This window comes from Eutrigla gurnardus (assembly GCF_963514095.1).
Source record: "Eutrigla gurnardus genome assembly, chromosome: 11".
NCBI lineage: Eukaryota > Metazoa > Chordata > Actinopteri > Perciformes > Triglidae > Eutrigla > Eutrigla gurnardus.
The window spans coordinates 6,805,094-6,821,230 of record NC_139925.1 but is presented as its reverse complement, the minus strand read 5'-3'; the positions used below and the strand labels follow the sequence as shown (position 1 = coordinate 6,821,230).

At 43.2% G+C, this 16,137-nt stretch overlaps 2 protein-coding genes across 3 annotated transcripts in view; both read left to right on the top strand.

Annotated features, from left to right (window-relative positions):
• unc5b (unc-5 netrin receptor B) overlaps positions 1-5,944 on the top strand; it is a 46,183-nt gene extending 40,239 nt beyond the window's left edge. For both annotated transcript variants that reach the window (XM_084021290.1, XM_084021289.1), the window contains 7 exons: positions 91-178; positions 623-797; positions 884-1,123; positions 1,694-1,843; positions 2,414-2,578; positions 2,676-2,854; positions 3,228-5,944. In XM_084021290.1, coding sequence (XP_083877416.1) covers positions 91-178; positions 623-797; positions 884-1,123; positions 1,694-1,843; positions 2,414-2,578; positions 2,676-2,854; positions 3,228-3,393 — 1,163 coding nt within the window. In that variant the 3' untranslated portion in view covers positions 3,394-5,944. The remainder of the gene's footprint in view (positions 1-90; positions 179-622; positions 798-883; positions 1,124-1,693; positions 1,844-2,413; positions 2,579-2,675; positions 2,855-3,227) is intronic.
• Positions 5,945-11,153: 5,209 nt separating this feature from the next.
• Positions 11,154-15,948, top strand: slc29a3 (solute carrier family 29 member 3). The gene is made up of 7 exons (XM_084021006.1): positions 11,154-11,259; positions 12,264-12,352; positions 12,439-12,861; positions 13,253-13,335; positions 13,584-13,810; positions 13,960-14,122; positions 14,755-15,948. The coding sequence occupies exons 3-7, from the start codon at positions 12,538-12,540 to the stop codon at positions 15,368-15,370; spliced, it is 1,413 nt and encodes a 470-aa protein (XP_083877132.1). The 5' UTR covers positions 11,154-11,259; positions 12,264-12,352; positions 12,439-12,537; the 3' UTR covers positions 15,371-15,948.
• Positions 15,949-16,137: the final 189 nt, after the last annotated feature.

Below are 16,137 nucleotides of genomic sequence, written 5' to 3'. Positions count from 1 at the left end.
TTATTCCTGCAGTTGAATTCATATGAAACCAACGACACGTTCAGTCATTTCCCCCGAAGACGAGATAAGTCATGACACCTCCTCCCTCAGGCGTGAGTCTGCTGGTCCCCCCGGGCACAATCCCCCAGGGGAAGTTCTACGAGATGTACCTCATAATCAACAAGTGGGACAAAACGACGTGAGTGCCCTTCATGTTAAATCCTTTCACTCGTCTCCTCCTCCTCCTCCAACCACGAGGCAGAACAAATCCTCATTCTCACCTCAATCACAACGTTTCTGCATGCTCGGCACACCTGCTGCGAAACAGCTCGCAAAGTTTGTCTGGAAGTTCGATCGTCTTTTTTTCTTCTGAGGATCAAAAAAATGTCTCAACTTGTCTCAACTGCAACACTGAAATTGAAGTATATTTATATATATATATATATATTCAGTTTTCTTCAAATACTTCTCTACCAGCATGTCGTGGCGTTGATAAATGAAGCGTGATGTTTTAGCGACTGTTTTTGAACACCTGGTGTTCTCCGTGTTTGTGTGTGTGTGTGTGTGTGTGTGTGTGTGTGTGTGTGTGTGTGTGTGTGTGTGTGTGTGTGTGTGTGTGTGTGTGTGTGTCTGACATTTACAGGCTTCCCTCTGAGGGCAGTCAGACTGTACTAAGCCCCGTGGTGAGCTGCGGCCCATCCGGTATGTTGCTGAATCGGCCCGTGGTTCTCACGTTGCCCCACTGCGCCCAGCTGGACACGCCCACCCCCGACTGGTCCCTCACGCTCAAGACGCAGACGCACCAGGGGGCGTGGGAGGTGAGACGAACCCCTCCGACCGGTACCGTAACGGATATCACGTCGGACGACGGTTAACACCGCTGCCCGCTTCATTCTGTTCCCAGGAGGTGCTGACGGTGGGAGAGGAGACCCTGTCGTCTCCGTGCTACCTGCAGCTGGAGGAGGAGTGTTGTCACGTTCTCATGGAGCAGCTGGGAACGTACGGCCTGGTGGGCCAGTCCTGTCCTCCGCAGCCGGCCTGCAAGCGCCTGCTGCTGGCGCTGTTCGCCCCCCGAGCACCCTGCCTCTCCCTGGACTACAGCCTCCGCATCTACTGCATCCATGACACCCCGCATGCACTGAAGGTGTGCTGCAGCTTCTGTCCTGTCGTCTGTGTCTAATACTTGCATCCATCGTGTCAGTTTTGTTTGGTCATAAACATGTAACACCCTTGTCCAAATATTCATAAAAACGAAAGAGCCGACCCACTCACCCAAATCAAACGCTGTTATTACACTGAATCTCCCTCGTCTACGAGAAGCGACGACTCCAAATCGCGCAGCACAATACAAACACCCCAGTATGCGGCGAGTAAAGCACCCCATCCAGGCAAAGTTGGACCCGCTAATATATATTTCCCCTCTCTCTCTCAGTCCCGTTTTGTGTGAAGTGTTTACACACCAGCCGGGCCAGTAAACATGAGTGTGCCGTGTGCAGCTCAACTGGCATCCCATCGCAGGGTTTCTGGCTGCTAAAGTTCAAACAGCTTTCTAACGGTTCGCTCTCACACGATTCCATTTGGAGTCACAGAGGCGTTTTAATTAAGCATTTTTTTGAAAGCGTGTTTTGAAGAGTGTTGGAATGGTAAACCCTCACGATGGACTTGATAACGTAAATGCGGTCCCTTCCCTCCCTCCCCCCCTCCCTCCCTGCAGGACGTGCTGGATCTGGAGAGGAGTCTCGGTGGAGTTTTGCTGGAGGATCCGAAGCCGCTGCTGTTTAAAGACAGCTACCACAACTTGCGTCTGTCCATCCACGACATCCCTCACCCTCACTGGAGAAGCAAACTACTGGCAAAGTATCAGGTGAGACACTTAAAACACAGATACTAGATAACACCTGTTGATAGTGCTTATAGATGCGGACATGTTCACGTCTACAGCAGCAGCTTTAATGATATAAATCCATAAAGCTATTGATGAATTCTCAGTGTTACTTCAAGCCTAAAAGCACTTTCACTTCAGTAGATTTTTGTTTTTTATTTGAAAATACAGCCAGTGGACTCTACACTAATGTTGTAAAACATCCAAACCCCCGTGCTGCATCCTCTTGGCGGCCACAGCGAGATTGCAGTCTGAACCCCCTCTGAATAAAAAAAAAAAAAAGAAAAACGAGAAATCTGATAGCGGTTCTAATTTACGGACAATGCTCGCAGGAAATAAATTGTCCTCTGACACACAGAGACCCAGTTGGTGGAAACACCCAATATCAAAATAAAGCATATTGCACTCTCCTCGAATGGGAACTGTGTTCTAGATCCTTCCTGATTGTGCTGCGTGTAAAAAGGGTTGCTCTGGGGGGAAACAGCCAGTTGTATCAGAGTGTAGAGTCTTGTGTTTCCAGCTTTGCCTCTTAACGTCCCTCTTTGTGAACAGGAGATCCCGTTCTATCACATCTGGAGCGGCAGTCAGAGACCCCTGCACTGCACCTTCAGCCTGGAGAGAGGCAGCCTGGCCGTGTCGCAGCTCACCTGTAAGATCTGTGTCCGGCAGGTGGAGGGGGAGGGGCAGATATTCCAGCTGCACATGGATATTCAGGAGGTAACGCCAGCAGCAGCTTAAATAATGCAACCGCATGATAAAAGATGCAGTTTAACATCAACATTTTAAACGCTTCCCACCTTCTCTGTCCATGCAGACTCTCCCCCCGCACTCGCCCCTCCCCTCAGGAGGCACCTGCCTGCCTTCCTCTCAAGTGGGACCCTACGCCTTTCGCTTGCCTGACTCCATCCGCCAGAAGATCTGTGCCAGTCTGGATGCGCCCAGCGCTCGAGGATGTGACTGGAGACTCCTGGCACGCAGCCTGGGCTTCGACAGGTCAGATCTGCTTCACGTGTCGTACGTTTGAGAAGTGACGCACGAGTCCGGCGTTGATACTCAGGTCCTACTGTCAAGTGATGACTCAGAAGAGTGTAGACGGTGGCATGTAGATGTTTTTAGCTGTGAAAAACAGTTGCATCCTCGACATATGGATGCAATATGGATGCATATGATTTAGCCATGCATGTTAATAAAAGTACATTCTGAAGATATTTCAGCTCATTAGCTAATCCTGCTTTGTAAAATATGGTTACAGTTCCAGTAGTATTTTCAATACACGGTGTTTCTGACTTAAAAAATGTCTGCAATCGATAATCCAGTGCTTCCTTTGCTCCTTTTCTAACACTCGCCCTCCTTCCTTCCTCATCAGGTACTTGAACTACTTTGCCACAAAGCCGAGCCCCACAGGTGTTCTGCTGGACTTATGGGAGGCTTGTCACCAAGCCGACGCAGATCTGGTCTCTCTGGCGACGGCGCTGGAAGAAATGGGCAAAAGTGAGGTGCTTGTTGTCATGACAACAGATGGGGATTGTTGATTGGTCAAGGAAGGAGCCAATTTCTTTTTTTATTTATTTCTTCTTCTTTTTTTTAAACCCTTTTCACCACCGTGATAAAAATGACAACACATGCCTATGAATATGCAGAAAATCATAAGGGTCCCTCACATGTGCACTGTATTACCTCTGCCCCATCTTCCCTCTTCACTGACCCCCGATCAGCCCCCCGTAGCTACAAACCCCGCCCGCGTCCCATTCCCACGATAGCCGCTAATCTGATTCAGCTCGAAGCAGCGTTGCATCCGCAAGATGTGAAACCAATTTGAGAGTGCGAAGGCGTAAAATGAGTGCAAAGCCGTGTCACATGTGGCTGTCTTCTTCAAAAATTGAAGATTCACTATCCCTGTATATAAATAAGAAAAAAGCTTTGGGACAAACAAAACAAAATTCATGTATTCAACACTAAAAAGCACGCACAATAACACAAACGGACAAAAACGCCGACACCGGGATTACCCGTGTTTGAGTAGCAGCATGAAAGTGCATGATTGAACACCATGTCACCTCATGGCAGGGGCTTTCTCTTTTCTCCATTGTCATTCTGCTGTGTGTGCAGTGAACGACATGCAGCACCGACCTGTCTAAAAAAAACCTCCTCAGGCTACAAACATGCACCCGGACAAAACTGCTCATTAAGTCTCTGGATCAGCTAGGATTTCTTGTCTGCTTCGACCTTCGGTTTGAGAGTTCCAGCGTGTCGCTTTGGGCCGGGAAGGGAGAAAAAGCTGCCTCTTCTTTGTGGTAGTTTTGTGAAGTTCGTTTAAGAAATTGGCAGATAACTAAACTGACTGACTCTTTATATTGTACCAACAAATGCCTCAAAGCCTTGGCATATCATTCCGACTCACGGGGGTGTTTTTAATCTTTCATCTCTCCTCGCATTCCTCTGTCGCTCTGCCACAACTCCTCCGATCTGAGGATAAAACCTCCGGAGAGCTTTCTGGTCACCTCTTAAAAGTTTCCTTTGGGGAACGCTCTTTAAGTTATTATCCATATTTTGTGGATTTGTTTGTTTTTTTTGTTTGTTTTTTGTTTTTTTCATTGATGTCGCTGTAACGATCATATGGAACCCGCTTTAGCATCTGTGTTCGCTTAAGCTGCCATGTTTTATTTTTGGATTCCAGTAGGACAGGACAAAAATGTTCTCCGTTATGAATGACGAAAAAAAAGCATGTTTATTTGTTTGTTTTTTTAAGTGCATCCATTGAAAAATGTCAAATGTAACACACGATTAGAGGTGAATATACTATATGCTGTATTTCATTGTTCAGAGATGAATATTACAGACCAGATGAGCCTTTCCGTGAATCAAGTCGGCAGCAAGGCATCATCAAATTTACCTCAACACTCAACTGCATTATGTGTCAACGTATTCTCCCACTTATGTGTCCGTGTCTCTCCATCACTCCGTAACTCACTATCTTGTGATTGTTTGATTACCTGCTGTCAACCTTTTTTACTAAGCCGCCTGCTTTGTGGTCAGGGTCCTCAAGCTTTCTGCATTATCAATATTGTTCTGTCAGTTATTGTTAGACAGGCATTGAAATGCTTAACCATCTTTCATCCTTTCTTAAGTTCTGTGCGTCATCGAGTCTCTTTTCTCCCTCGAAGCAAAAAAAAAAAAAAAGTGTTTGTGTCAATGAAACCATAAAAAACCAAAACACACGCAGTATCCCTCCCTCTACAGCAGAGTCATGTCACCGTTTAGTGTGAATGAAAAACACAAGTGTGCACGTGTGTGTGTGTGTGTGTGTGTGTGTGTGTGTGTGTGTGTGTGGGCAGGTGGGCGTGCACGTACGGTATGTAACGTGCACACACTTAAGACCTGTCATTTCTCTTTGTAAGTGCTATGCAAGTACAAAAGAAAAGCGAAGCATTTTAGACTTCTTTTGTTTCCTGGAAGAGTAATTCTATTTTTTCAGATCAGGGCATTGACAGGGTTTTGATTTTGTATTCTTAACTTTTTTTTGGTTCTGGTGGTTTATGTGGGGAATTCTTCATCTGGAATCGCAAAGGATCGGATCGACCGACCAAGGACGCTATAGATAAAGCCCATGCGTTAGCGCAAAACAAAGCAATGGCTACAAAACAAAGTCGTGACTAATATCACGAACTCGTTCCCTGAAGGTTTTTGCCGTGAGGAAACATCTGAACTTTGGAATCCCTGAACACTGCGGGACTATTTTTCTTTCTTCAAATCTTGTCACAGAGACTGGCTAGCTGTAGACTACAGTGTTTATTCGTCCAGATTTCTTCGAGTATCTGTTGGATCTTTTGGCAAAACGCTCTGGATAATTTATGCTGGAGCTGGACTGGATTCCTCCTTGCTCCCATTCAAGAGAACTATTTAGCCTTTGTTCAAGAATTCAGACATTTTTACAAGAAAAGAAAAACAACTAAATGGATTCAGTGACATTATTTTATCTCTGTAAAGTATCAATTGTAAATAAATGTCTAGCCTTCTTACCTGTAACTAAATATAATTTTTATGCAATAAATTATATTTCTTAGTTTAACAACGGTGTGGACTTTGTTGGCGTCTTATTGCGAAACGGAACATCGTAAGAGCAGCTGTTATGAATAATAAAACCGATTCCAAACTTCTTCGGAGCTTCAAGCCATGAAAACAAATCACTGTTTCTGTGTTTTTATCAATTGCACCTCATGTTCAGCTTCTCAACTTGCCCCTCTTCCCCTCGCACCTCATTGGAAAATTCCCTTTTGGTCCATTTCGCTTTGAACACTTTTTATTGGCAGGCTGTCCAGCCCTCAAATTAACAAGGTTTTAGAGACACTAATAGTATCCTTTAAGAATCGACTGACTACTTTCTTTAGGAGCAGACGTGGGGGTTTGTCAGATCAGACTCTTATAGTGAGAGCAAAGAGCCCAGTGAGTCATCTGCAGGCAGAGTGCACTGCAGTATTGTTTTAATGGCCGGCAACACTTTGCACCTGTTTCATTAGACGCACTGCTAATTAAGGACCGATATGCCACCCTTCAATGCATGACTTAATTGAACCTTTTGCAATGCTTAAAGTGTGTAAAATCAGACTGCAGCTTCAACCCACCCACTCTCCTCTACACGGGTATATTCATTACATATAAGGGCTGAAATCAGCAGTGAGAAAAATATAATTTTCCAAGCATGTAAAAACTATTTTGAGAACATGCCACAGGTGATGCCAGTGAACGCACACATACATAACATGCAGCATTTACAACAGATGTTCTTCTGTATTATGGTAGTATATAGTATTTTTAGTGCACCTAAACAAACATGTAAATATGTATATGTGACATTATGCTTTGAGACACACAGTATTAGTGTTTACACCCCAATGCTATGCAAACATACATAATATAATCAGTGTTCAGAATCATAACCTTCAGGATTATTGCATGGAGGATGTATTTGATTTGAGGCTCATCGTGGAAAGACAAATAATAATAAAAAAAACAATTGGGAGTTTATTATTTCATGCAGGTCTGCTGTTGCCAAGGGGAACGCAGCAGTTCAGCAGCTGTGAGTTGGATCACCACCACGTTCAGACTGTGATCCATTTGATAATGATTAGTGTAATTGGTGTCCACTCATGTGTTACAGACAGACAGCAGACTGCAGGTTTCCACTGCAGTCAAAGACATGAAACGTCCTGGTGTCATGTTTGATTGTATAACTTTTCTTCTTGGTGTTTTAATTGTTTTCACATATCAGAGCGGTGCAATAACCTGCAATTGGATATGCTGTCCTATGGTGCCCTCTCCTGTTAAATATGATGATATGATGTAACCCACACTTCGATACAAAAGCCAGCACACATATTTCAATATCATTGTAAATATTAGTATTGTCATTATTCTTGTTAGTATCGTTATTATTTATTGTTGTAATCATTATAATATATTGTTATTATAAGTATAAGTATTATTATTATAAATTATGTTGATTTTATTATTTATTTTATAATATAATTTTTTTCTCGGTTTCTATACACATGTTATGAGCTCACCCTAGATTGTAATGGCTATGCTCCTGACATTGCCATCCTGTTATGACTTTTTTTCAACATGCTATACTATGACTTTTTACGACATAATATACTATGACATTTTTTTCAACATGCTATAATATTACTTTTTTATTACATCCTTTCAACATGCTATAATATTACTTTTTTATTACATTCTTTCAACATGCTATAATATTACTTTTTTATTACATTCTTTCAACATGCTATAATATGACTTTTTTTATTACTTTTTTCTACATGCTATACTATGACTTTTTATGATTTTTTTCCTACATACTTTTTTCTTTTTTCTTTTCTTTTTTTTTTTACATATTTTGACATCCTTGACATAGTACAGCATCTCGGGAATAAAATCATTAAAAATGTCACATATTACAACCCAGCTCATTTTTTTAACAAGCCAATTGTTCGTGGTGAAACAAAAGTTTTTAAACAAGAAGTTAAAAAATAAACAATATTTAGAAAGGGAAAATACGAAACTAAAAGATGTTGAAAAAAAGTAATTAAAAAGTAATGGTATAGCATGTCGAAAAAAGTCGGAATAAAAGTCACATTATCGCATGTCCAGAAGTCATGAACAAAGTAGTAGTATAACCAGTGGCGGCGCCAGGGAGGGGCTTGGTTGGGCTATAGCCCCATCAAGAATTGTGTCAGCCCTACCGTTAGCCCGACCATAAAACCACCAAGAAAAAAACAACAACAAAATAACCAAGAAAAGTGCGGAGTTCAACAGCACCACCACGTCACGTCGTAACGGCATTCAGGCAGCTGCGATAACTGTCACTGATCTGGGTTCATTAACAGCCTGTACTGTCCGTACGTCAACGTCACTCATGTGAGCCCGCTTTTAGTGTATGCTCGACACAGAGACAGCAGGCTACTAGTTTGTAAGCTACCTGGCTCTAGCAGTTCGCGTTAGCGGCTTATAGTCACTCATGTTAAGTTAACGTTAGTAAGCTGGTCAACATTGATCATGGATACATTTGTTTTTAAACGTCGTCGGACGGAACAACAGATGGCGGTGGCGGGCGTGTTGGATAAAACTACGGACGCACCGTTGACACCTGCAGGGGAAGATGACCACTCGGGTCCCGGCTGTTAACCTCTCTCCCTGTGTGCGTGTTTATAGTTGTGGGAGGGTGTTGTCAGCGGCGCCGCCAGGATTCAATTTCAATGTACGCACAGAAACGGCAAATACAACAACAAATGGAAAAATACTTTTTTAAGACAAAATCTAATGTTTTCAGTATCAGTGAAATCAGTAGTGTATATCATGGTTATACGCCCCGGTGCAAATAGTTTTTTGTGCCCTCCATCCCCGACCTAAACACAAGCGCACGCTTGTGAGCACTCCACGCACGCACACACACGCTTGGACACGCACGCACAGTACGGTATGATAACTCTGCCGGCCCGGGGAGAGAGACATGCATCGGCTCGGCCCACAGTGCTCAGCAGCAGAGAGGTGACGAGACTAGAGCCGAGCTGTATTGTGTAGTGGAGAGGGGCCAACACACGCTATGCGTAATTGCGCACACACGCGCGATCGTCCTCTCAAATGCGGCTGCATCCGGCCCGGTTCAGCAGCATCAATTTTTTTTTTCCACCTTCAAAAAAAGTCCTCCCAGTGCGTACTGGATTCCGGCTGGCAGCGCCACTGGGTGTTGTTATATATTCACATTGAAATTCTGACATTGATTTGAGCCCCACCGTCGTATGAGTTAGCCCCACCGTAGTTGAACCAGAAAAAATACTCTGGCGCCGCCACTGCCTTTGATACATGTCACATCCCCCTCTCTCTCCCATGTTTCCTCTCTATCCGCCGCTAAATACAAAGGTGTCTATGCAAGAAAATGATCTTTAAAAAAAAAAAGCCTTGATCATATTGTTAAAAAAAGGTCATGCTATAGCAAGTCGAAAATTCACGAAAAAGTCAGTCAGAATATATTCATAAAAAAATATTTAAAATTGTTAAAGAGTCATAAAAATCGCTCATATCGCTTGATGCACCAAGTCTCAGTGTAGTGAGTCCAAAACATCCATAAAAAGCCTTGATCAATTTTTTCAGGGAAAAAAAAAGTCATACTATAGCATGTCGGAAAAAAAAGTGAAAAATCGACAAAATTCATAAAATGTTGTAAAAATTATGTAAAAGTCATGCCATATGCTTCTATATCGCGTGTCAATCAAAATCTGAGTGTAGTGAGTCCAAAACAGTCATAAAAAGGTTTATTCGTGGCAGGCAGGCAGGTGGTTGAGTGGTTAGAGTGCATGCCATTTACCCATGTCTGCATATATGCAGCAGCCTCAGGTTCGAATCCCGGCTGGAGATCCTTTGATACATGTCACATCCCCCTCTCTCTCCCATGTTTCCTCTCTATCCACCGCTAAATACAAAGGCGTCTATGCAAGAAAATAATCTTTAAAAAAAAAAGCCTTGATCATAGTGTTAAAAAAAAGTCATGCTATAGCGTGTCGAAAATTCACGAAAAAGTCAGTCAGAATATATTCATAAAAAAATATTTAAAATTGTTAAAGAGTCTTAAAAATCGCTCATATCGCTTGATGCACCAAGTCTCAGTGTAGTGAGTCCAAAAAAGCCATAAAAAGCCTTGATCAATTTTTTCAGGAAAAAAAAAGTCATACTATATAGCATGTCGAAAAAAAAGTGAAAAATCGACAAAATTCATAAAATGTTGTAAAAATGATGTAAAAGTCCTAACATATGCTTCTATATTGCGTGTCAATCAAAATCTGAGTGTAGTGAGTCCAAAACAGTCATAAAAAGGCGTATTCATGGCAGGCAGGCAGGTGGTTGAGTGGTTAGAGTGCATGCCATTTACCCATGTCTGCATATATGCAGCAGCCTCAGGTTCGAATCCCGGCTGGAGATCCTTTGATACATGTCACATCCCCCTCTCTCTCCCATGTGAAAAGTGCGGAGTTCAACAGCACCACCACGTCACGTCGTAACGTACTGGATTCCGGCTGGCAGCGCCACTGGGCGTTGTTATATATTCACATTGAAATTCTGACATTGATTTGAGCCCCACCGTCGTATGAGTTAGCCCCACCGTAGTTGAACCAGAAAAAATACTCTGGCGCCGCCACTGAGTATAAGATTTTGGAAAAAAAATAATATAGCATGTAAAAAGGTAATAAAAAAGTAATTGTATAGCATGGGGTAAAAAGTCATTAAAAATGTATTGTAACACATGTCGAAAAAAGTCAGATTATATCATGGTGAAAAAAGTCATAGTATAGTAGGAATTTTTTGATGACATAATTACTTTTTATAGCGTACAATATTATTATTCTTAATGACAACGTATTACGACTTTTAATTATATACTATATCTGTGATAATTATAAATTTAAGTACATGCGTGTACTCGAGTCGATATAGGATTACGTTTAATTTCTAAACGCGTGCTTTTATTTTAGAACCGGAAAATGCAGCATGTGGGTTGGCTTTCATAATAAAAGTGTGGGGGGCACTAATTTGAAAACCTATGCTGATTTCAACATTCGTTTTAAGTATATAGACTAGGATGAGTATAAATTACCTGACATATATATATATATATACACGTTGTTATTGAGTAGATTATGCGTGTTTTTAATGGAATCGGTTTCCGATTTGTGCGGTTTACGCTTTTACTCTGAAGGATCAGTTCCGGAAGGCTTGTTGTTGTCGTCGCTGCTGTCAGCTGACCAGAAATGAAGCGTTCTACGTGAAATGGATTGTTTTGTGTCAGTGTAGCGTTTAGTAAGTGAGAAGCAACAACTTGGGAGTGTCAACCAACAGTTGAGGTATGTTTATATTTATATGTATGTATGTATATATATTTTATTTAAAACATTAGGCCCGAGTCGCGTTGGTTAGCCGACCTCTCCAAGGCTGGGACACCGACTCAGCTAACGTTTACCGGCTGTTAGTTGGATTGTTTACACCACGTTTGTTCGCACGAAGACCCGAACAACGAAGACCGCGGCCGAACCAGCAGAATAATGTCTCAACCAATCAAAAGTGATACGAATTTAAGCTAAATCAGTAATCTGTGATTGATCCGAGCGGTGCTTTTGACTTAAACTCCTCACTGTCGTCTGAAGTTTGAGTCCGTGAAATTACTTTCTTTCTTTTTTTTCCTCCTTTATAAGCATCATGTGAATAACGGTTCCTCATTGGTGACACACGTGATGCTTTAGACTGCAAGGTCAGCTTTAGTGTGTCATGTCAGCTGTCCCATAACCTCCTTAAATAGTTATCAAACCTCACATTGTGCAAGCAGATGTTTATTCCTGTCAGTGGTAGAAAAGCGTGACTGCAGCTCTCTTCCAATCTACCTCATGACTATTATTCACTACTTGTGTTAGACTTACAGGTGTGAGATGAAAAAATCAATGGTCAAATAATGCTTCCAGACAATGGGTGGGGCAAATGATGGAGCATTTAACTGGAAGAATTGCTCAGCCCTGAATCCAGTTAAGCGAGTTCAGGGCAGATTCCATTGAGCTCACATGCAACTGCCAAATAGTCCTGATATTGTTGGTGCAGCGGTGGCACAGTTAGAAATATGGCGATACATTCGTGTCACATTCCACATCATCTGAGTCACGATGAGCTATTTTTAAATAGTCCCTGTTGAGGACATTTATGACATTTTTGAGCAGCGTTTTGTGCTGAAAACGAACCGAGTACAGCTTCTCTATTCTGGGTCTTACATGTGTCTCCATGACAGAAATACCTGTGAATGTATTTCAATGTATTTTGGATGATAAAGCTCAGGGGTTTAAAGTGACTCCTTGCATTGCAGCATCACAGTATCTGGTCTCTACCAGCTGCAGCACCTCCCAGGCTATGGCTTCACAACCAACATGTCTTTTCCTGCCCGGACAAGCTCAAGTAAACGAAAGCATCATCCAAACTTATTGCAATAACATCGTTGTTTTGTTTTTTTAACTAAAATTTTTTCTTCTTCTCCTTCACAGATCTCAGCTTAACACTTCCTGTTCTTTTCGCTGTCACAACCTTCCCTTTCCTCTCTCTACTCTTCATTTTGTGAATATCCTTAATTTCTGTCTGTGAAAATGGACGGCAAGGAGCCTTTACAGCCCAGTCTCAACTCCTCCTACGTGCCGACTGCCCTCGGCAACCACCACGTATCTGAGGACGAGGAGAGCGAGGACCAGAGTCCCTCGGCGTCGCTCCTTCCCAAACACTCCTCAGTGCCTCTGGCCATGCGCTACAGTCCGGATGACTCTTACAACATGGTGTACATCGTCTTCTTCCTGATGGGCATCGGCTCCCTGCTGCCCTGGAACTTCTTCATAACAGCCAAACATTACTGGCTTTACAAACTGAGTAACAACACTGATCCCGATGGCAACGAGGAGCAGCGTTCAAACCTCAGCGTGAGTGAGAGAGACGGCAGCGAATGTGTTGGTCGTGCATGGATATGCACGCAGGAAGATGCACATTTGTGCAATTCTGCACGCTGTTTTTCATAGAGCTGTCACATGACCTGTGACAGATACGAGGACTGAGTGTCCTTTCACATGTCTGACAGAAATCCATCGCAACACAATTATACAATTAGAAATGCCAAAGGGCGTTTTCAGGTCAACTCGGATGAAGGTGGAGTATATCTGCCATTGTGAGATGATTTTTTTTTAATTTTATTTGACTAAGAAAAGTTTAATTTTCCCCCTTCTGCTTTCACTTCCTCTTATTTTGTATGAGACTATGCATTTCTTCTTACATTCAAGCAGATTAAAATGTTGTTTTTTCTGTAACTATTTACAGGACTACTTTGAAAGCTATCTGGCCATCGCCTCCACGGTGCCCTCGGTGCTGTGTCTGATCCTCAACTACGTCCTAGTTAACAGGTTAATTCTCTCTCACACACACACACACACACACACACACACACACACACACACACACACACACACACACACACACACACACACACACACACACACACACACACACACACACACAGCTCATTCCTCTTATGTCTCTGGATGTTGTTTTTTTTGTCCCAACAGCACAGCAAACATTTCCTTCTGCTTGTATTATTCTGTTGATCGTCTGATCTCCTGGCTAATCATCTCTGCATGTGCGTCGTCTGTAGGTTGTCGGCAAACGTGCGGATCCTGTCGTCTCTTTTCGTGATCCTGGCGGTGTTTGTGGTGACCACGGTGCTGGTGAAGGTGGACGTGTCGGACTGCCGGACGCAGTTCTTCATCGGCACGCTGGTCAGCGTGGCTGTCGTCAGCGGAGCGTCCAACCTCTTCTGTGGCAGCGTGTTCGGGATCAGTGGCCATTTCCCCATGAGGATTTCTCAGGCTCTTATATCGGGTACAGTCCTCATTCAGGTCATATTGTCTTTTGTAGGATTTAAACATACAATACGCATCATTAGCAGCTTCATCAAGTGTTAACTGGTGAAATATATGTATATGTCTTGCCATCATTATGTCTGACTGCACAGTACTGTCTTGTCTCAGGCCAGGGCATGGGAGGCACGTTGAGTGCCGTAGCATCAATCATAGACCTGGCAGTGGCGAAGGATGTGACAGACAGCGCTCTGGTCTATTTCCTCACGGCCGACATCTTCATCCTCATCTGCATCGTTACATATCTGCTGCTGCCCAAGATGGAATATTCCAGGTCAGTAGCAGCCAGAGAATATTGTTCCTATACAGACACACACGGTATCTAGCAGTCCTGTATTTTCATTTACAGATGTAGGTGATGGTTACACTTTTTCTTTTACTTTCATCTGAATCTGGATCATACAGATTACAGATAGAATCAGCAGTGTGCAATGTTATCTGCCACAGTGTCATTCCTCATATCGCCACCAGATGGTGCCAAAGGGAGAAAAGTTCAAATCCTACACATAGTTGTGTTAAATTACTTCATAATTATTGTCATACATAATCGTACCTATGCAAGTTATTTAAAGGTTAAAGGGTCACTTACATCACAACCTGCAATAATAATGGGGGACACATTGTTTTAATTAATTGTTATGTACATATCACGTTCACTAAAGTGCTTGTTAGACAATAATAATCAGAGTCTGTCACTGGTCAGACAAGATCACAGAAAAGACCCCACAAATTTCAGAAATCATTGTCCATAGTTGTCAGTTAGACAGAAAAACAGCCAGGTTGAAAAATACCAGCCTGACTTTGAAGACAGGATTATGACCATCTTGTCTCCCGTCTAGACATCTATTGATTTCAGGAGTCGGAGAATAGATGTACCAGTTACTAGCCGTGTTCTCCTCTCTCTAGATACTACATGCAGGCAGCAGTGTGCACCACGAGCGAGGAGGGAGCGGCGGGCTCGGGGAGCAGCATCTCCGTCCCACCACTGCGGCCGATCCTCAGGAAGACGTGGGTGCTCGGCCTCAGCGTCTTCTACGTCTTCTGCATCTCCATCATGATGTTCCCCGCCGTATCCTCGGGAATCCAGTCCGTCAACAAAGACAGCGGCAGCCCCTGGACCACCACTTACTTTGTGCCGCTCACCAGTTTCCTCCTGTACAACGTAGCGGACTTCTGCGGCCGGCAGGCCACCGCCTGGCTGCAGGTTCCTGGTCCCACCAGCCGAGTCCTGCCTGCGCTGGTGCTGTGTCGCTCCGTCATGGTGCCGCTGCTCATCTTCTGTAACTACCAGCCAAGGGACCACATCCACACTGTGCTTTTTGCCTCCGACCTGTACCCTGTGATCTTCAACTGCCTGCTGGGCCTCACTAACGGCTACCTAGGCACTCTGCCAATGATCTACGGCCCTAAGGTCGTACCTCGGGAGCTGACGGAGGCCACAGGAGTGGTCATGTCCTTCTTCCTCACTCTGGGACTCGCAGTGGGATCCGCTTTCTCCGCGCTCATCGTGCACTGCATCTGACCAGACTGTTGACAATATCACCCAGTCGTTTACGGTGGTAGTTGAGCTATACAGCAGACGATAGCTGGACTGTGCATGAAAGCACCAGTAAAGCCAGTTGTTTGCCATCAGGGGAAAAGGGCTAAACTTAATTTCTGCTCTAAACCAAATCTCAACCATTTCATACCTCACATTAATATGTAATGTTTACACTAATGTGGCTCATGATGGGAGCATTAAGTATGTCCGCCATGTCTTGGTCTCTACATATCTAAGATCAGGAAGCAGCTCTCCAGGCAACACTAGCAAAACAGTGTTGTCCCGAAGGGATACCTCATTAGATAATGACGTTTTCATATTGCAAAAAACAGTTATGCACACATTCAGTACATGAGTGAACGATGGCGGTACAGACGTTCGTTATTCAGGGTGTAAATGTTATTTTACTCGACAATAAAACATGGAGATGGCACCACATCCTAATGAGGGATACAGCAGGTAAACGATACATGCCGATTGTTGAACATGTGGTTGATTAGTGTCCAAGGTTTGTAAACTTTATAAACTCAACATTTAAATTAACAAGTTTGTTCTATCATTTTTTAATGTGCACTTCAGCTGCATCCCTTACAAGTCGGACATAGTCGGCACTTTTTAAATATTTGATCAATCTTAAACCTCTAAGCCTGTCTGCATATTCAATATTTAGTCTTCTTTTCTTCTAGTACTTTAGTACTTTGCAACTCTGCAAAACATTAATTTCTTTGTAGTTACTTTAAAAAAAAACT